Consider the following 22,253-nt stretch of genomic DNA (forward strand, 5'->3'; position numbering starts at 1 on the left):
GTACATGCATTGTGCTATGTGCATATATATTTTCCCAATGGGGTCTGTTAATTACATTTTAGTTATTTAACAAGTACAGATTTGTTGACACCAGATCCAAAATCTAAACCAAAACATAAAGAAGCTAATAGCCCAAATGAGACCATAGCAATACACTTAATCAATAAGACCTACTCGATTAAATGCCTAAACAAGATCGTCGATCATAAAAGTCATGGTAATATAATTGGCCCACGAAACCCATCGATGGGTCTGAAGAGCTCATCAATCGGGAGTTGCCAATGAACAGAGTTCAAGTGGAGATCACGACACATGGTGACGATTAATCGACTGGAAACGAGAATGAAAGTTGAAGTTCGAGTCAAGAAAGATCCATTAACTAAGGGATAACTATAACTAAAGAATGGAAAGCGGTCACAAGTCTTCCTGAAGTAGCACGAGACAGATGCAGATTATTGCGAAGGAAAATCAAGACGCATAACAAAGGTCGAATAAAAGTTTGCACACTTATCTACACAGGCACATATCTCTCAAGACCTTTTAATACTTCGCACAAGAATCCTACTGCATCAATCAAGGAATCCATCAAGTTTGGAAGAAGATCATTCAGATTAGATCTTTGCTTAGGGTTTGAATTTCAAATTCGAATTAGATTAATCCTAAGTTCAGTAGTTGTCTTTGAGTATAAAAGCTTTCTAGTCGAGTCTTACTTTCTCTACGCACTTTATTAATTTCCTTCGAGAACTTTATCGTTCAATTCTGGTCATCGAGCAAGCACGGCATCCAAGAATGTAAAAATAATCTGTTCCTATTCAATCATATCCTTTGCAATTTCCTAATTGACCTTTAATTTATTGTTTGCTAATTGCTTAAGTAATTCAAATATTTCATGAAGTCCTTGAGGCATCAGGGCATAGTAAAATCCATCTGCTTTAAATTTGAAATCAGATTTGATGCTTTAATTGAGAGGAGAATATGAAGCTTTTAGATCTGCAGGGGAAAGGATCTGTCCATCTGCCATAGGACTACGTGGTAGATAGAATTTAGGCCTCAGGTGATTACCATTTACAGCGAGCCATCTTGCAGAGAGTAGAGGCTGAGGTACACGCTAGAGCACCAAAGAGGCGTGCGTTAAAGTACCAGGAGATGGACGAGAAAAAGAAGAGTGAGTATTTGGAGGACTACCTGAATTTAAATAACAGAAATCAATGATTCCAGCAAATTTTGATTGATGGTCATGGCAGATAATTGAGAAACCATGAGCGCCGAATGGAATTACTTAATGTCAACACCTGCTTGCATTAGTTTTGAGGTCATTCCACATCGGTTGTGGAAGAGATTGGTGGTCGGTTTATAAGTGTGATGAAAAGCCTCACCTTTTTAGTGTGGATAGTTTCCCTGAACTTGCAAATATTTGTTGAAGCCAACTTAATTTTAAGTCTCGAATCTTGTGCGTAGTTCATAACTAAAGCTATTTGGTAAGCGCGCGGAATGATTAATACGAGTTCTGAGTTTGGTTAAAACAAGACTAGTCAACGATAACCTAAAATCAACAAAAAAAGGAACACATGAGGTGCTTGGAACGTAAAACCTTATGTATATGTATATAACTTTGAGCTGCCAGACCGGGTGCGCCTAGAAAGTTGTCTCAGCTGAACAGGACGTGCTTCACGTTTGGCTGCTTCATCGAAGGACTCAGATTCATCTCTGACCCTCTCAATCCGACTGGAGCTCGGCGGTTCAGGTGCTATCCACTTCGAGCTCTTCCTGCTGAGGAACCGATGAAGAAGCACAGGAGAAGATGTGAAGCTCTTGACCTGGAAATACTTGGTCAGGAATGGGACACTCGATCCAATGACGCACACGGCAACTGCCAACCATCCGACGTCGGTCGATATGACGCTGTACAGCCCTGTCATGAAGGCCACCATGGTCCCCCCGAGGGAGAGGTAGAGCAGCTTCTTGCTGTATGCGATGGCCTTCCTCAAGACCGTCTGGTCGGCAAGCATAGCCGAGATCAAGACGAATAGTACCATCAGGGAAGTAGAGACAGCAAGGATGTCGGCTAGGATGAAGACCTTGAAGGCGGATTGGCCGATGAGGATGGCGTGGCCAGGTTCAAGGTAGCTGGGGCTGCTTAATTTCTTCGGAGGTGGGTAATCAGGAGAGTCATGGAAGTTGCTTGAGGGGGATGGCAGCGGTGGATGAGCGCCCCCATCGTCGGGCGTCAAACCGCCAGGCAATGTGAAGGCAGCGGCAAAAGTGATGGTAGCAAGGAGGGTGGCAACGACAGTGAGGGCGTTGGCGTGGCCCCTGAGGTCGGCTTCTGGCTTGTCGAGTGGGGTGAGGTGTTTGGCGGAGGGGTTCAAGGTGGGAGGAAGCCTTCGATCGGCTGGGAGGTCCTTCAGGTGTTGGTAGAGGTATTTCTGCAGATGGACAATTACGATCAGCAGCTAATAGAAGCAGGTTACGGAGATGGACCATTCTATTTCATGGTAAGGCTCGTGTGATTTTTCAAGATCGTCAACAACCTAGATTTCCCGCCAAAGATTGTAAAGGTATATAGATAGTCAACAACTTAAATTTCGTTTCATATTGTTTTTATTATAAAGAAAAGTAAAAACCAATTTCCTTTTGCTCAAAATTTCAGTAAAAATCCTGTACGTTACCAAATTAACAACAACCATGCTTTATTAGAAACCGAACGAAATGGTAAGTTTTTTGCGACTAACTCTTCATGTGGAATAGGAACCAACACTCAGACCAACCATGTAATTCTCTAGTTTTCTTTACCGTCTCTAACATATTTTTTGTCCTACGTTAAATTTTAATTACGAGATTATTAGTTTCCGTGTTATTTCACTTTATAACCCAACACAAAAATCCATCTGTTTTGACAATTTTTCTCGAATTATGATTTGGTTCGCAAGATCATTTAATATGACGAGTTGAGAAAACTACCTTCTTCATGGTGTATTGCCAGCGAGACTCACAAATATCCAGAAACGTGAGGCCATCGGCATTCTTGGCCCTCAGATCCACCTCAGGATTCATCAGCAACTTCTTCACAATTTTGTAGTTATGATCCTTAGCTGCCATGTGCAATGGTGTGTCCCGACGACAGTCGGCTTTGTTCACCAGCTTCACCAGCTCGGGCACTTTCAACACCTCCTTAGAGTAACTCGGCTCGCACTTCAGCGCAAGGTGAACCGCATTCCGACCCTCATTGTCAGAGATCTCGACCGTGTCGGGACAGTGCTCGAGGATCTCTCTCAGAAGGCAAAGGTCGCCCGAGGAGGCGGCTTCGAGCAGTGGCGTTCGGCCATGGATGAGGTCCTTGGCGTAGGCCGAAGAAGGGTCGGTTCGGAGGAGGCGAGCGGTGATTTCTTTCTGTTTGGCTTTGGCTGCGAAGTGCAGGGCTGTTCTTCCGTTGTTGTCAGGCTTGTTGATCATATTTGATCCTTGGAGTTTTATGAGAGCATCCACGCAACCTAGATGAGGAAGAACTCGTCGGAAGAGTAGATAGAAAATAAATCAATAGCAGTAGCTGTACCAAAAAAGACCTAAATCTATTATATTGGTATCAATTCAGTCATAAACTTTTCAATTTGACTAATTTAGTCATAATTTTTTTTACATTGGTATCAATCGAGTCAATTCGGCCAATTTTGGTCATAAAACAATGACATGGATGCCGGCCGTCCTACGTGGCATGACTGGCACTATGTGGATAAAGTTGACAATTTTTTAGTATTTTTTTTCTAATTTTTTTATATAACATTCTTTTTCTAATTTTTTTTTGTTGCAGCGACCATATAGGACGCCCGGCGTCCATGTTAGCGATTTCCGGCAAAAAAAGGCCGGATGGACTCAATTGGTATAAATGTGAATATGTTTAGGACTAATTTGGTCCAATTGAAAGGTTTATGACTGAATTTGTATCAATATAATAAGTTTAGGACTTTTTTGATACTTTTTTCTTAGTAGTTTGTGTAGCTACATAATGTGTACTTTTTGTAATAGCCGAAAAAGTTTCCTCTAATCCTAATTGTAACTGGTGAGAAGTTAAATAGATTTGGACTCATTCTATATTATTCTTGCCTAAGTGTTTGCTTGAATTAGAAAGTTAAAAGGCGACGTGGGCAAGCCAACTACCGACACTTTATACAAATAGAAATGCACACCCTTCAAATCATTCCTGATTTAGCATAAGATGAAACCTCTTTTTCTTGAAAAATACATTTGCTTGTCATATGAGTTCCGTAGCTATATTTTGCATTCTTATATCGCACGCTTACACGTTGCGCAAAAGATCAGAATAGTGGTAAGACCGGTAGACATGTAGAGTTTTCTATATTTGGTAAATATTTTCAGTCCACTAGTAGATTGTTATTTCCATGCGAATACTTTACAAATCTATTTCCCCTGTGCTTTCCATGAAACTCCTTTGACTTTTAAGCGTGCGACTAGCTTGCCCGGATGAGCACTAGAAAGGAAAGAGAAAGGTTTGGTTTCTTTTGACATTTATCAAGAAATTTTGCGTTTACTAAAATCTCATTTTATACCTTTTCACATTCGACTTGCATAAGAGATAGCTCTTTGAAGCTACAATAATGTTTGACCAAAAGAAAAAAAGCTACAATAGTGACAATAATCATGAAACTAAGTAAAGAGATGAAGAACGACGCTCAAATAGGAATATCACGCGAAAGCAATGGAAATCGCAATTGTAATAGTATGAATTAAATCGTCTGACATATTACAGATACGGGTTTTTCCTTACCCGGGTCAAGTATATTATACATTTTATGAATAATAATAGAGATATTTCAACTAAATTCAGTAGAGAAACTTAGAGAAATCATGGACGCATCCCTCATTTTTTTGGTTAATGACTTACAAAGAGAAAAGAAAAAAAACAACCAATATAATCTTTATAGTTTGATGGTATTTACCTAAGAATTTGCATAATTAATAAGTACCTGCCTTAATGCTTGCAACTTGCAAAGGTCAGTTTTAGTAACATATACGTAGATTTAAAGCTAAAAGGACAGATGGCACTTCTATTAAACTTCTTGCTTTTGTGTCGTGCCAATAACAATTCAATCTCCCAATGGCCGATGGGATCGTTTCCGTGCTTAATGTGCATGTTTAATATTAATCTCTTTAAAAAAAATGGAAGGACTGCGGCGAAATTAGTCATTTAAGCATGCATTAGTTGACGTACCAATATTTCCAGCAAGAACAGCTGCATGCAAGGGGTTTCGGCCGTCCGGGCCACTCAAAGCGCCATGCCAAACATCTCCTCCACGCTGCCTGTCCAAGAACTCCACCATCGCCTTCACCACTTTCTCAATCCCTAACTCCGCCGCTAAATACAGCGCGCTCTCGTCGGACTTATTCACGCTCCCCGCCATCTCTTTATCTTGATCGAACAGATACATCCCCACCTCCTCGTTCCCGTTCCTCAGCGCCTCGTGCAACGCCGTGTTCTTTCCCATGTTCTCCAGCCTCAGCAAGCTGTTATTGATCCCGGCCGTGCCCCCATTCTCCATCTCTTTCATCTGCCGCGTGGAGGGCGTGTCGGTGGTGGGCGTTTTCCCTTGCAGCTTGGCCTTGGAGAGGACGGCCGTCACGATGTGAGAGAGGCCTGTCCGTGCCGCGACATGGAGCGGCGTGTCACCGCAGGAGTTGGGCTTGGCCGCAAGCTGGGGGCACTTCTGGAGGACCTGCAGGATGAAGTCCTTGTGGCCCGACTCCGCAGCAAGGTGGACGAGATTATTGCGCTTGCGGGTCTCTAGTAGTAGGGCTTCCTCTTCTCTATTAGCTCCATGTTTCTGGCGGATTGAGTTTTCGAGGCCAGTGAAGTTGCCTTCTCTGGCTGCTTTGTACATACTTGAGTCCATGTACATGTCCTCCTCCATCTTCATCTCTTCGTCTTCTGGAATTGCAGGCCTCATTTTTCAGCGTGTGGAGAAAACAAATGATGGAATTATTGAGTTGTGAGGAAGAGATCAACGATGATGGAGTCGCGAGCTATGAAATTTAGATGGTTTCGTGCGTGGTTATTGTGGGCCGCTTTCTAGGTAAGTTCCGGAGTATAAGCCTTACACGTCTTTGATTTGAGAGGTTGACTTTTAATCGTACCTCCAAATTGTTGTGTGGACCGAAAACTACCGATTGTCAGGAGATTAGTCAACTATTCAAGCATCTTGACATGAGCATCGTTCAGTCAGCGCGTTCCCACTCGATTGATACTGTTGAGAAAAGGGACTTACTTAGGACGCGAGATGAAGAGATGGCCTTAGAGATGGTGGTCGAGGGGCTCGACGGGGACGTCGACGGCCCGGGCACCCACCGGAAGACTCTTCAAAGCTAGTCTCGCTCCATTCCGGCCTCGGAAACACGGGGTGTTGAAGAAACACCGCCTGTCTCTCTCTCCCCTTTTTCCAGATTTTTTCCTTCTTAGCCGCCATCTCCAGAATTTTTTCAAAGAAAAGTCAGCCAACATCTGGCAACTTGCCAACTGCCAACTTGCTTAGTAAAAATGCTTGAGGACTCCACCAACTAAGGAGTTAGGAGCTTAGGACTACTTATAAATAGATGGCTCCCCTCTTCAATTGCATCAATGTAGAGAGAAAAGAAAGAGTGCAGAAAATATGTTGCAAACTTGCTTAATAAATGCTTGGGGACTCCACCAACTCAGGACTACTTATAAATAGGTGACTTAGGACTGCTTATAAATAGGTGTATCCCCTTATCAATTGCACCAATGTAGAGAGAAAAGAAAATGTGAAGAAAATGTATGTGAGGGTTGTAGGAGAGGGTCTCCATTTGTGAGAAAATGTATGCACCAGTGACCTTGACAAGCCGCTTCTGTTCCAATGAGACGATGTTAAAGTGGTATCTTATCAAATTCAGCCCGTCGGACAACTTCGTTTACCATCGGTTAAGGTAATCAAAACCCTGTTAGCATTACTAGAACATGACCAGGTTCTGACTAGGTAGTTAAAAACCACATTTGTCACCTATGCGTGGATTGTTACATCATTCAGTATATTGAATTTATTATCATTCTTGATATACTTAGGTAGACAAATGCTATTCTCTCATACTTTTTCGAGTTTCGGTACAATATAAGGTGAGTGAGGATGGTCTATAAAAAATCAATACATTAAACGATGCGATATACTATTATAACCGAGCGCTTAATATGTGGACCACATTGAGCACTCAGTTCAAGTCGGCAATTATGATTTTGTCCTCCCAATTTAATTCTCCTACCTAGCGCTGTTTTCACAAGATTCTTAGGTCTAGCCTTGACAATTATGCATTCATCACATGATCATATAAGAAAGAAAGAAGTCTTGCTAAGGAAAAGACGGCGGGTTTTGGTACAAATCTTACGTAGCTTCATGACGCAAGTCGACGGACCCCAACTTGGCCACTTCGGGTCGAAAGTTGTAATGGCGTGTCTGCTATTTGTCAAACTTTACCAAGTGGAGGTAGAAGAACAAAGACCTTTCAACCATGTCATTGGCGACGACTGCTTGTGGAAATTTCGATGAAAAAAACAAAGAATACAGGAAATATCGGGTCCGATTGCTTGTGGAAATCGCGTGCGACGAGACTCATGAACGTGAGCCGAATGTTCCCATGAGTTTGTGCTAACCAAAGTGATTTTGGGTCATGTTAAAATCCGGCGATGATTGATGACGTGAAACTTGACGCGGCGAGCAATTTGGGAGTAGACGGGAACAAGCAATGTTGTGAGTAGATAACGGAGTTGGAGTATGTGAATAGAAGTCGGATTGAAGGTTTTCTTTAGGGATAACTACACAAATGATACTTGAACTTTCGTCCAACGTGCAATATCGTTCCAAAATTTTAATTTTGTTTAGTTTTGTCATTGAACTTTAGCCTAATATACAATGTTGTCTCTGAACTATTGGTAAATGTTCAATCTAGTCCCTATATTATATGTAAATATCAAGAATAACATTAAATATTTTCATATAAGTGATCAAAATCACAAATGAAAATGGCGAAAATTGTAATTTATTGAAAATGCAAAAGCTGCACATATTCATAAAATGCAAGACTACCTATATTAAATAAAAAAAATATTATTTTATTCAACTTTCTTAGCACTGGAGTAATCGTTTTATTAAAAAGTGGCACTGAAGTGATTGCTTGAAAAGTTTTGGCACTAAAGTGAGCGCATCACTTCAAGTGTCAGTTTCCCCTTTAATTAGTCACAAGTCATCACTTATTGGGCTTCAATCGTTAAAATCATTGAGTTTTACAACCACAGCTTGACAAAAACGCACCTAACAAGATTAAAGAAAAAGGTGAAAACTACCTTATGACATGTAAGTGTTATCTAATACATTCTGACTCATGTGAGATCCAATCCACTGCAAAACTTCTTGAACTTGAGACTATCTGCATTTCATGAATTATGATGACCGTTGCCTCAAATGTGTGGTCAGGCTACAAAGTTCTGCAGAGCCAAATTAATATATTTTCGTCTACTGATCCTTAAGAGCATAAAAGGAGAGAGAGAGAGAGAGAGAGAGAGAGAGAGAGAGAGAGAGAGAGAGAGAGAGAGAGAGAGAGAGAGAGAGAGAGAGAGAGAGAGAGAGAGAGTACAAGTGCTGACGGCGTAAAAGAAGACTGACGATTGAGAGGAGAATATGAAGCTTTTAGATCTGCAAGGGAAAGGATCTGTCCATCTGCCATAGAACTACGTGTTAGATAGAATTAGGCTCAGGTGATTACCATTTACAGCGAGCCATCTTACGGAGAGATGAGGTTTGAGGTACCCGCTAGAGCACCAAAGAGGCGAGCGTTAAAGTACCAGGAGATGGACAAGAGAAAAAGAGGAGTGAGTATTTGGAGGACAACCTGAATTTAAATAACAGAAATCAATTATACCAGCAGACTTGGATTGATGGTCATGGCAGATAATTGAGAAACCGCGAGCACCGTTAGAACCATTCTGGCGAAGAAGAGGAAAAACTCCATTCAGGGAATTACTTAATGTCAACATCTGCAAGCATCAGAACATGAATGAACAGTCCAGAGAGATGCCAGGTAGAAACTCTTGATGCAGTACGCCGACAGTTTCCCCTGAACTTGCAAATATTTGTTGAAGCCGACTTAATTTTAAGTCTCGAATCTTCTACGTCCGTGTGGATTTTTATTTATGCAGGATATACTGGATGAATGACATGCAAACACAAAAGAAGAAAATTGTTTCAACTTTCACTATGAATGTCAAGACGACTTTGAGTGCGTAGTGCATAACTAAACCTATTTGGGCAAGCGCGCGGAATGATGAATATGAGTTCTGAGTTAGGTAAAAACGAGACAAGTCAACGATAACCTAAAAGCAACAAAAAAGGAATACAGGAGGTGCTTGGAACGTAAAACCTTATGTATATGTATATCACTTTAATCTGCCTGACGGGATGCGCCTAGAAAGTTGCCTCAGCTGAACAGGACGTGCTTCACGTTTGGCTGCTTCATCGAAGCACTCAGATTCATCTCTGACCCTCTCAATCTGACTCTGCGGCTCGGGTGCTATCCGCTTCGAGCCCTTCTTGCTGAGGAACCGATTAAGAAACACAGGAGTAGAAGTGAAGCTCTTGACCTGGAAATACTTGATCAGGAATGGGACGGTCGATCCGATGACGCACACGGCAACCGCCAACCATTCAACGTTGGTCGATATGACGCTGTACAGCCCCATCACGAAGGCCACCAAGGTCCCCCCGAGGGAGAGGTAGAGCAGCTTCTTGCTGTACACGATGGCCCTCTTCGAGACTGTCTGGTCGGCAAGCATGGCCGAGATCAAGATGAATAGGACCATCAGGGAAGCAGAGACGGCGAGGACGTCAGCTAGGATGAAGACCTTGAATGCGGGTTGGCAGATGAGGATGGCGTGGCCACGAGAGTTGTGGAAGTTGTATGAGGGGGATGGCTGCGGTGGATGAGCGCCACTGTCGTCATCTATCAAACCGCCAGGCAATGTGAAGGCAGCGGCAAAAGTGATGGTAACAAGGAGGGTGGCGACGACAGAGAGGGCATTGGCGTGGCCCTTGAGGTCGGCTTCGGGCTTGTCGAGGGGGTTGAGGCGGTTGGCGGAGTGGTTCCAGGTGTGAGACTTTCGGCCGGCCGGGAGGGACTTCAGGTATCGGTAGAGGTATTCCTGCATATGAGCAATTATGATCAGCAGTTAATAGAAGCAGCTTATGGAAATGGACCATTTTATTTCTCGGTGAGGCTCGTGTGATCTTTCAAGGCTGTCAACAACCTAGATTTCCCGCCAAACAATGTAAACCTATATAGATCGGTTAGAGGAAGCGGTAGTTTAATTTTTTCTGAAATGGATGCATGTTTATAAAATTTTATCGAGTTTGCCACGTTATAGTGGTTCTGTAAAACAATTTGAATATCTCTAACATTTAAATAAAAGATTAATATACATAACCTGATACATGGGCTCTGATGGATTAATGGGTTAATATCACGGAAAGCCCAAAATGGTACACTTGTGGCGAATTTACCCCAAACTAATTTTTTTGACCACAAAAAACTCCAAACTGGTACATTTACGACAAATTTACCCTCCGTTAGTTTCCGTTAAATTTTACCATTAAATTGATGGGTTGGATGACACGTGACAGTTAACGGATGTATCAATTTGGGGTTTTACCCCTCTATTTGTCACATGTTTACCAATTTATGATTTTTCGTGATATTAATTCAATTTAACGGAGAATAAATTTGTCACAAGTATAACAGGTTGGGATTTTTTGTGGTAAAAAAATTAGTTTGGGGTAAATTTATCACAGGTGTACCAGCTTGGGATTTTTGTTGATCAAAAAATTAGTTCAGGATAAATTTTTCACATATGTATTAGTTTGTGATTTCTCGTGATATTAACTCATGATTAATGTACTTAAATTACTAAGAAGTACCGGTAGACACTAAAACATGTGACGACAACAACGTGTTAAAGCGAAAAAAATGCAAACAATATCATAGAGAAAAGTACTAACCAATTTCCAGCTCAAACTTTTACAAAAAAATTCAAAAAAACTCTTGTACGTTACCAAATTACTAACAACCATATATTATTAAAAACCGAATGGAACGATGGGTTTTAATAAAAGATTCTTTATGGCCTACTCTTTTAGTGGAGTAAATACCGAAACTCTGACAAACTTACATTATTGAGTGTTTTTTTATTGTTCCCGTTGATTTCTCTGACAAATCTTTTTGTCCCGCGTCAAATTTATATTACAAGATCCGTTAGTTTTCGTGGTAGTTCCCTACATAACCCAACACAAAATCCCCATCCGTTTCGACATTTTTCACGAACTATGATTTTGGTTCCGCAAGATCATTTAATACGATGAGGTAATAATTACCTTCTTCTTGGTGTGTTGCCACTGAGACTCGCAAATATCCAGGAACGTGAGGCCATCGGCATTCTTGGCCCTCAGATCCACCCCAGGAATCTTCAGCAACGTCTTCACCATTCTGTAGTTATGGTCCTTAGCCGCCGCGTGCAGTGGCGTGTCCCCACAACCGTCGGTTTCGTTCACCAGCCTCACCAGCTCGGGCAACCTCAACACCTCCTTAGAGTGGCTCGGCCCGCACTTCAGCGCCAGGTGAACCACATTCTGACCCTCCTCGTCGGCGATCTCGACCGTGTCGGGACAGTGCTCGAGGATCTCTCTCATAACGCAGAGGTGGCCCGACAGGGCGGCTTCGAGCAACGGGGTTCGGCCATGGGTGAGGTCCCGAGCGTAGGCCGAAGAAGGGTCGGTTCGGAGGAGGAGAGCGGCGATGTCTTTCTCTTTGGCTTTTGCTGCGAAGTGCAGGGCTGTTCTTCCGTCATTGTCGGGCTTGTTGATCATATTCGATCCTTGGAGATGTATGAGAGCTTCCACGCAACCTAGGACATGAGGAAACTCATTAGAAGAGACTAAGAGTAGATAGAAATATAATTCAAAGAAATGGGAGATGTGGCTGCGGATGTTATGGTTTCTTGATATGTGGTTTAGTTTGCTCTATCATTGCATCCAGATGATAACTTCTCCTAAGGGACATGTAATTGATTCATTCAAGTAAGCCTAGTTTATATAGGTAAATTTGGGGATAAGGACACTAGGAGTGCCATAACTTTCTTAAGGTGCTCACTTGAGTGCCATAACTTTTTTTTTTGCTCACTTAAGTGCCACTTCAGGCAAAAAGTGATCACTTGAGTGCTACTTCCGGCAAAAATAGATCATTTGAGTGCTATTTTCGGCAAATCATCATATGTTGATTTTTTTTTATTAATTTTCCATCCGACGTGGATTTTTTAAATGTATTTTATTTTATTTTATTTTTTTGAATTTTTATTTTTATTTTCCTTTTTTATTTCAATGTCGGTGAGGGTCACCGGCTGTGAAAGCCTCGCCTAGATTGGGCGACGGCCGCCTTACCATTGGTTGCGAAGGCCCTGGGCGAGGCCGCGAAGGCCGTCGCCAGATCTGGGCTGCAGCGAGTGAGGCGGCCTCGCCAGATCTGGCGAGAGCCTTCATCGCCTTGCTCGCGGCCGCAAAGGCCCTTGGCGGCCTCGCCGATCGCGGGCGAGGCGGTGAAGGCTCTCGCTAGATCTGGTGAGGCCGCCTCGCTCGCGGTCACCCAGATTTGGTGACGGCCTTCGTGGCTTGGCTCGCCGCTGGCGAGGCCTCGACGGCCTCGCCCAGGGCCTTCACAGCCAACGAGGGTTGCTGGTGACCCTTGCTGGCATTGAAAAAAAATTTGCAAAAAAAAAAAGGAAAAATAAAAAATAAAAAAAAGAAAAATTTAAAAAAAGTTAAAATATTGTCCACGTCAACTCTGGCGAAGCCACGTAGTACAACTGGCACCCACGTCGGATTTTCCGGCTGCCAAATAGCCGATGGCACTCAAGTGATCACTTTTTGCCGGAAATGGCACTTAAGTGAGAAAAAAAAAGCTATGGCACTCAAGTGAGCGTCGTACGAAAATTATAGCACCCCTAGTGTCCTTATCCCGGTAAATTTGCAACCAAAGTTCCCTTTTTCTTCTTGGATTTTCATATGACACGCAATTCTTTTTACACAATCAACCATTACCACCATTGATTGGTTAGTTGAGAGTGATGTAGGTGTGTAGCTACATGATAATCCTAATTATGATTGGTGGGAAGTAAACTAACTTGACTATTCATGACGAGTCATTAAGGGCCATGCTAGCCTAGAAAAGGCCGTGTGATGAAAAAGAACGTGCAATATACTATCTTAGCAAAAAGCCTATTGTTTCTCACATAAATTACTCAGAAATTGAGAAGACGTGTGTAATGTGCATTTTCTGACCTAAGTTTACGTACGGGCAATGCTAGAGTGTATACCTTAGAAAGTTGGCTTGGACAAAATGGTGACCAAACTAGGTTGAAGAAAGCTATGATCCCAAATTGTATTACCTTACCTAATTGTAGCTACACTTTGAAAAGTGTGGTCATGTTGCCATATAAATATAAAATACTTTATTTCTGGTTGAAATTGAACGTTGACTATGAGATCCTACCGTAAAACTAATTAAAGAAAATGGGGACAGCAAATTACAAAAGTACATGTCTTTTAAGATTTTGTTATGGGTTTCACTACATACTATAGTAGGTCAATAAAGCTTGAAGAAAAACAAAAATTCATCTTGAAAATCCCTCAATTACCATTCACGCATGTTTAAATCCATTTCTGTTTCTTTTTTTTTTTTGGAAGACCCAGAGATGCCTCAATTGATTTCGATTGTTAATAATACAAAGTTCAAAGTAATTAAGTAGTGCGTGTACAAATGAACTCCTTCAGTTCCTTTAACAATAGTGTTTGCTTGAACTAGAAAGTTAAAAGGCGGCATGGGGTAATTAACTACCGACACACTATAAAATTAGAAACGCACACTTCAAATCATACTTGATTTCGCATCAGTCCAAACCTGCTGTTCTAGAAAATACATTTGCTAGTCATGTGAGTTATATTTTGCAATCGTATATCGCACACTTACACGTTGTGCAAAAGATAACTATATGAATAGTGTAAAGACCGGTAGACACCTAGAGTTTTCTGTATTTGCTAAATGTTTTCAGTATGTTAGTTGTTATTTCCATGCAACTACTTTAAAAATCAATTTCCACAGTGCTTTCCACTTATCTCCTTTTGACTTGTAAGCGTGCGACTAGTTAACAGGGATGAGCACTATAAAGGAAAGAGAAAAGTCTGGTTCGTCTTTTGACATTTATCAAGAAATTTTGCGTTAACAAAAATCCCATTTTATACCTTTTTCACATTCGACTTGCATAAAAAATAATACTTTGAAGCCACAATAATGACACCAATCATGAAACTAAGTAAAGAGATAAAGAACGACTAGCTTATAAGAATAGGGAAAAATGTTAGAAAAGTTATAAACCTTTTACATTGGTGCCAATTTAGCTCTAAACCTTTTGAATTAGTGCCAATTCAGTTTTTTCGGCTAATTTTGGCCGGATTTTGCTGATGTGGATGCCGGTCTGCTTACGTGGCACTGTCGACGCTGATGTGGATAATTTTTAATAATATTTTAATATTTTTTTTTCAATTTTTTTTCTATCTTCCTCCCTTTGCCGGTGACGGGTCACCGGCCATGGCCGGGCGGGCTGCCCTCACTTGGGCAAGGGTCTTCGTTGCCTGGCCAGGCCAGGTGAGGCTCGACGTGGCTTGAGCGAGGCCGGCCTTGGCCTGCGCGAGGAAGAGCCCTGGTGAGGGCTCGAGCCTCGCGTTGGCCGGTGGAGCTTGCCAGAGGCCCCCTAGCCTCCAGTGAGCCTCACGCTAGCCGGCGAGGCTCAACCCGCACCAGATTCGGCGAGGGAGAGCCTCGCCAGTGGCCGGCGGGGCTCGCTAGAGGCCACCTGGCCTCCAACCGGTCACCGGTGACCGGTTAGAGGAAGAAGAAAGGGAAAAAAAAAGAAAAAGAAAAAGAAAATCGAAAAATATTAAAATATTATTAAAAGTTATCCATGTCATTGCCGGCGGTGCTACGTAAGGTAACTATGTCCACATCAGCAAAATCCGGCCAAAATTAGCGGGAAGAACTAAATTAGCACAAAGACAAAAGGTTAAGGACTGAATTGGCACATAAAAAGTTTAGGACTAAATTGGCACAAATGCAAATGTTTAGGACTTTTCTGACACTTTTCCCTATAAGAATATCATGTGAAAGTAATAGAAATCGCAATTAAAATATTTTGAATTTTATTGTCTAACATATTATATATATGAGTTTTTCCCCTTACCTGGGTCAAGTATATTATACATTTTATGAAAAATAAATAGAGATGTTTCAACTAAATTCAGTAGAGAAACTTAGAGAAATCATGGATGCATCCTTCATTTTTTGGCTAATGACGTGCAAGAAGAAAAGAAGAAAAAAAACAACTAAAATAATCTTTGTCGTTAGATGGCATTTAGCTAAAGAATCTGCATAATTAAAGCTTGGAACTTGCAAAAATCAGTTTTATTAATATATGTAGATTTAAGGCTAAAAGGAGAGATCAGAAATTAATGAAAAATGATCTAAACAGCAAGAAATGAGCTATTTGTCTTTTAATTTACCTACCAAAAGCACTGCTATTAAATTTCTTTTTAATGTCAAATGTCCTAGAGAAATACTGCACTTCTTAACAAAGTTATTAAGCCTCATTTACTAATTGAGAAAATAAGATGCTATATTTAATCACGTATTGATTGACGTACCCCAGCTTCCAGCGAGAACAGCAGCATGCAAGGGGTTCTGGCCGTCCGGGCCACTCAAAGCGCCATGCCAAACGCCTACTTCCCGGTGCATGTCCAAGAACTCCACCATCTCCACCACCACTTTCTCAATCCCCAACTCCGCCGCCACAAACAATGCGCTCTCGCCGGCCTCATTCACGCTCCCCACCATCTCTCTATCTTCTTTCCACAGTAACATCCCCATCTTCTTATCCCCTCTCCTCAGCGCCTCGTGCAGCGCTGTGTTCCCTCCCTTGTTCTTCAACCTCAGCAAGCTGCTTTTGATCCCGGCCACGCCCCCATCTTCCATCTCCTTCATCTGCCGCGTGCCTGGCGTCTCGGTGGTGGGCGTCCCCCGTGCAGCTTGGCCTTGGAGAGGATGGCCTCCACGATGTGAGAGCGGCCTATCTGCGCTGCGACGTGGAGTGGCGTGTCGCCGCAGGAGTTGGGCTTGGCTGCGAGCAGGGGGCACTTCCGGAGGACCTGCTGGATGAAGTCCTTGTGGCCCGACTCCGCTGCGAGGTGGACGAGATTGTTGCCCTTGCGGGTCTCTAGTAGGAGGCGGTCCAGTAGGGCTTCCTCTTCTCTATTGCTTCCATGTTTCTGGCGGATCGAGTTTTCGAGGTCAGTGAAGTTGCCTTCTCTGGCTGCTTTGTACATACTCGAGTCCACGTACGTCTTTGGGGGTTTAATGTCGTCCTCCATCTTCAACTCTTCTTCTTCTCGAATTGCAGAGCTCATTTTTAGCGTGTGGAGAAAACTAATGATGGAGTTATTGAGTTGTGAAGAAGAGATGAAGGATGAAGTCGCGTGCTATAAGATTTATATGGTTTCGCGCGTGGTTATTGTGGGCCACTTTCTAGGTAAGTTTCGAAGTGTAAGCCTTACACGTCTTTGATTTGTGAGCGTGACTCTTAACCGTACCTCCAAATTTTTGTGTGAACCGAAAACTACCAATTATCAAGAGATTAGTTAACTAATCAAGCATCTTGACACGAGCATCTTTCAGTCAGCGCGTTCCCACTCGATTGATACTGTTGAAAAGGGGACTTACTTAGGACACGAGATGAAGAGATGGCCTTAGAGATTGTGGTCGAGGGGCTCGACCGGGACGACAAGGGCCTGGTCACCCACCGGAAGCTCTTCGAAGCTAGTCTTGCTCCTTTCCGGCCTCGGAAATACAGGGTATTGAAGAAACACCGCCTCTCTCTCTCCCCTTTTTCCAGATTTTTCCTTCTTACCTGCCATCTCCAGATTTTTTCAAAGGAAAATCAGCCAACAACTGCCAACTTGCTTAGTGAAAATGCTTGAAGACTCTACCAACTAAGGAGACTACTTATAAATAGGTGGCTCCCCTTTTCAATTGCGTCAACGTAGAGAGAAAAGAAGAGTGAAGAAAATATGTTGCCAAATTGCTTAATAAATACTTGGGGACTCTACCGACTTAGGACTACTTACAAATAGGTGACTTAGGACTACTTATAAATAGGTGGATTGCCTTATCAATTGCATCAACGTAGAGAGAAAAGAAAGAGCGAAGAAATTTTATGTGAGGGTTGTAGGAGAGTGTCTCCATTTGTGAGAAAATGTATGCACCAGGGACCCCGACAAGCCGCTTCTGTTCCAATGAGACGATGTTAAAGTGGTATCTTATCAAGCACAATCCATCGGGTAACTTGGTGTAACAAGTAACCAAAACCTGTCGGCATAACTGGGACATGATCAAGTGCCAACAGGTTAGTTAAAAACCAAATCCATCACCTATGCGCGGATTGTCAGCTCATTCAGTATATCATTCTTGATATACTTAGGTAGACAAATGCTATTCTATGAAACTTTCGAGTTTTGGTGCAAAATAGATGAGTGAGGATGGTCTAAAAAATCGATACATTCAACGACACGATAAATTATAACCGAGCGTTTAAAATGTGGACCACATTAAGCACCCAATTCAAGTTGGCAGTTATGATTTTGTCCTCCTAATTTTATTGGGCTACCTAGCGCCGTTTTCATAAGATTCTTAGGTCCAGCCTTGACAATTATGAATTCATCACATGATCATATAAGAAAGAAGTCTTACTATAGAAAAACGGGGGGTTTTGGTACAAATCTTACGTAGCTTCATGCCGCAAGTCGACGGACCCCAACTTGGCCACTTCGGGTCGGGAGTCGTAGTCACTTGTCTGCTTTTTGTCAAACTTTACCAAGTGGAGAAACAAGAACAAAGACCTTTCCAACCATGTCATTGGCTCCGATTTGCTTGTGGAAATTTCAATGATTTCCCACCGCAGGATACAAAAACAGAGAACATGAGGAAATATCGATTCCGATTGCTTATGGAAATCGTGTGACGAGACTCATGAACGTGAACCGAACGTTCCCATGAGTTTGTACTAAGTACTAACCAAAGCAGTTTTGGGACATGTTCAAATCTGGAGATGATCGATGATGTGAAGTTTGATGCGGTGAACGCTTTGGGAGTGGACGGGAACGAGCAATGTTATGAGTAGAGAATAGAGTTGGAGTATGCAAATTGAAGTTGGATCGAAGGTTTCCTTTAGGGATAATTACATAAATGGTACTTGAACTTTGGCCCAATGTGTAATGTCATTTCTAAATTTTTCATTTGTTCAATGTCGTCCCTGAACTTTAGCCCAATGTGCAATGTCATCTCTGAACTTTTGGTAAATGTTTAATTTTGTACCTAGATTATATGATAATATCAATATTATCTTTATATTAATTCGAGTTCAGGGACAACATTGAATATTTTTATATAGTTGAGAAACTAAATTGAATCATGTACGAAAGCTCAGGAACCCCATTCAAAAAATTAAAAGTTCAGGAATAATGTTGTATATTAAACCAAAGATGAGGGACTTTTTGTTATTTTTTCTTTTCTTTATATACTTTACACGAGTAGCTCATTAATTGACTCAACGAGACAATTAGAATTTTGTATAGGAGATGGGAAAAGGCCACAAAAAAATTCAAACTTTGCTTACTGTGACACATTTACACAAAACTATTTTTTGTGACACTAAAACCCCAAACTTGTACTTGTATGACAAATTTACCCAAAACTTTTTTCTGTGACACCAAAAACCCAAAAATTATACCCGTGTGACATATTTATCCCAAATTTTTTTTTGTAATACCAAACATTCTAAACTTTTTTTTCCATGACACCAAATTTTTGGGGTAAATGTGTCGTACTGATACAAGTTTGGGATTTTTTGTGTGACAAGAAGAAGTTACAAATTTGGGATAAATGTGTCACAATGGGCATAGTTTAGGATTTTTGTGGCTTTTATCCAAAGGAGATAAATGAACATGTTGTCAAAAACAGCTCTATCCACGAGATACTAATTTCTAGATAAACCTACTGATATTCCTTAAGCTTTTGAAAATTTTCCCATTTTGCCGCTACATTACAAGAATTCCGAAAAAAGTTGGCAGAGAAGCTATTAGGCGCACAAGTGAAAATGGTGAAAATTGTAATTTATTGAAAATGAAAAAGCTGCACATATTCACGAAAAAACAAGACCGTCTATATTAAATAAAAAAATATTATTTTATTCCACCACCTTCTTATTATTTCCTGTTCTTTTTTTGTACAAACTTCTTTTTCTTCTCTTATACTTACTAATGTGCTTAAGATACCCATATTAGAGATCGAGAGAGATATAACAGAATGCGACATGTCCAGGCAGCAGCTAAACCTATCCCCACTAAAAAAGAGTTCTAAATCCATCCCCGAATGTAGTATGACATTGACTTTGAGTTAGAAAAACTCTGGCTCGACCAATGACAAAGTGAGTCAAGTTGAGGTATGTATCATCTAATTCATCATGTCAAGATCGATGGATTGGCAATATAGTAATTATCAAAAAATGAAAGTTGGGTTATATATATATGTTAAGATTCCAAAATTAATTTTTTGTTGAGGGCAAAGATCCACCGGTCTTAGCTTGTTCTTACGTGGTAATATTGTAGATTAAATTTGACAAGTAGTCAGCAATTTTGTCATGCAACATCCTCTATATACGACCGTACGGACTTTGAGTATATAACGCAGGAATGATAAGGGAAAGGATAAGGATGACTTCTTGTCGTAGGTCATCTACTAAACTGCCAAAAGGTCATTCAATGAGGTCATGCTTCCTCATGGACATATATTTATGGTTAAGAATGAAACTTGTACATGATTTAGAGTAGATCTGATCCGACTCGACGTATGGCCTAATAATTCTTTTTCCTTGAATCTGCCCATGATTTAAAACTATTAGGTTTTCTACCATTCGAACTTTGGACCTGGCGTTTAGGTCTTTCGTGTCCTGTTAGACTCATAATTAGGTCTGACATAGACTCGTGTTAAAAGTTCGATGTCATATACCGGCCCAGCCCAAACCTTCCGTTGTCTAAGACTTTTCTATCCTTACTTATGGTCAAATGCTGCGTCTGAATTTCTAGTTATTATAAGATTGGATATGATATGGTAATATATAAAATTTAGGAATATTGCTATATCCTATTGCGAAAAAATAAAGGACGAATGAAATAATTAAATGTGTTAGTTACACATATGAGTGATTAAGAAAGGTATAACGAAGTGTCACCTATACATGCAGCCCTTAAACCCTTCCCCACTAAAAATGAGTTCTAGATTGGTCAAGTGGGTATGGAACATCTAATTTATAATGTCAAGATAGATCGATCAACAATTAGGAATTAAAAAAATTAAACTTTTGTTCAATATATATTGAGTTTCCAGAATTTATTTCTAGTCGAGGGCGAATAGCCACCAGTCTTAGCTTGTTTTTTTCTTTTTGGTCGATCTTAGCTTGTTTTTTTTTATTTTACTCTACATTTTGTTATATGAAATGTCATAACGCTCATAAAGTTGTAGGATGTTTAAGTCTTGATAATTGTCGCAATATCTATATCTCATAAAATAAAACATGAAAATAACGACATTCACTTAGTTGCCATAAAACTAAGTTAAAAAAAAATCCACATTTTATAAAATATTGCACTTATGCCGTAACGTCGGAAATTCTTTGTATACCATCATACTCATAATATCAAAAAATTCGTATTCTCTCATACTTTATAATATGTTGCATGTTTATAACAAAACAACGTTAACGGTGGTGCGATGTTGTAAAATTACACAAAAATACAATTTTTGACATCATGTGCACTTGATTAGAATCAAACGTAACTAATATTTATAGAATATTGTAAAAAAAAAGAAAACACATTTTACAATATTTTGTACTTGATCACATCCTCGCTGCGTAAATTCGCAAGTTTTGATTTTTTGTTTTTGTTTTAGGAGTTACGTTAATCGAATTTAAGTGGAGATGTCCTAATAAATTCTTTTGGTCGGTGTACTGATGACCAACCAAAATCACCATATCTCAAATGGAACAAGTGGCTCTGTACGAAAAAGAGAAAAGGACCTAGCAAAAAATTAAAAGAAGAAGAAGAAAAGGAATCAAAAGCCATTAAAATTTTCAAATTATGTCCGCTACGACGCATTTACCATAAATTCTTTTTGACACAAAAAATCCAAAACTTGTACTTGTGTAATACATTTACCCTCTGTCAAGGTTACGTTAATGAGCACCGTTAAAAATTTGCCTATATGGACTTTGGAAAGCAAACGGTATTGATATGACGCTCATATGACTTTATTAAAATAAAATCTTGGCTAAAAAATCATCTAAAGAAATCTCGACGAAGAGTAAATGTGTCATATAGGACAAATTTGGGGTTTCTTACCCTCCATCAAGGTTCTGTCAATGAGCATTGTAAAAAATCTGCCTAGATAGACTTTGGAAAGCAAATGGTGTTGACATTTAGCGCCCACGTGGCTTAAGTGAAATAAAAACTTGGCTAAAAAATAATCCGACAGAACCTTGACGAAGAGTAAATGTATCACATATGTACAACTTTGGGGTTTTTTCTGTTGCAAAAAAAAGTTCAGGGTAAATGTGTCACAGCAGGCATAGTTTGGGGTTTTTGATGTCACAAAAAAAGTTTAGGGTGAATGTGTCATAGTGAATATAGTTTGAGATTTTTGGCGGCTTTTTCTCAAAAAGGTAAAAGAAAAATAGGAATGTAATCTTGGAAGAGGGATTCTTGATTTAGAGAAGCCGGACAAACTTGGGAAAAATGTACGGTGCAGAATGCACAGCTTCTCCTTTTCCTTTGAGATATGCATGGTTAATTGTGTGTGACACATGGTCCATAATTAAAAAGCTATATTTAAATGGAAAAATCTTGCTAACCAAAAAAAAGGGAATATCATGCAGATTGACCATGCTCCATAATCAACCTAATGGGCCGAATTAATGGTTGAGATTGAAACTTGTACATGGCTTAGGTTATATCTGATCCGACTCGGCATCGGGCCTA

The 22,253-nt window shown here is 40.7% G+C and overlaps 2 protein-coding genes across 4 annotated transcripts; both read right to left on the minus strand.

Annotated features, from left to right (window-relative positions):
* Positions 1–1,529: 1,529 nt before the first annotated feature.
* LOC115675173 (ankyrin repeat-containing protein At5g02620-like) lies at positions 1,530–6,485 on the minus strand. 3 transcript variants are annotated; one of them, XM_056316997.1, is made up of 4 exons: positions 6,279–6,485; positions 5,228–5,941; positions 2,962–3,491; positions 1,530–2,426 (listed from the first exon to the last, which is right to left on the minus strand). In XM_056316997.1, exons 2-4 carry the CDS (start codon positions 5,928–5,930, stop codon positions 1,593–1,595), a joined length of 2,067 nt encoding a protein of 688 aa, XP_056172972.1. In that variant the 5' UTR covers positions 5,931–5,941; positions 6,279–6,485; the 3' UTR covers positions 1,530–1,592. The 3 variants fall into 3 exon arrangements, with proteins under 3 accessions (XP_056172972.1, XP_056172973.1, XP_030453638.1); XM_056316998.1 differs by having other exon boundaries at positions 5,228–5,955; XM_030597778.2 differs by lacking the exon at positions 6,279–6,485 and having other exon boundaries at positions 5,228–6,265.
* Positions 6,486–9,244: 2,759 nt separating this feature from the next.
* Positions 9,245–16,379, minus strand: LOC115675098 (ankyrin repeat-containing protein At5g02620-like). Its single transcript, XM_056317347.1, has 3 exons — positions 15,813–16,379; positions 11,439–11,968; positions 9,245–10,213 (listed from the first exon to the last, which is right to left on the minus strand). The coding sequence occupies exons 1-3, from the start codon at positions 16,147–16,149 to the stop codon at positions 9,452–9,454; spliced, it is 1,629 nt and encodes a 542-aa protein (XP_056173322.1). The 5' UTR covers positions 16,150–16,379; the 3' UTR covers positions 9,245–9,451.
* Between the last annotated feature and the right edge of the window lie 5,874 nt (positions 16,380–22,253).

This window comes from Syzygium oleosum, unplaced genomic scaffold, assembly GCF_021117445.2.
Source record: "Syzygium oleosum isolate NSW1041296 unplaced genomic scaffold, Sole_v2.1 Sole_v2.13, whole genome shotgun sequence".
NCBI lineage: Eukaryota > Viridiplantae > Streptophyta > Magnoliopsida > Myrtales > Myrtaceae > Syzygium > Syzygium oleosum.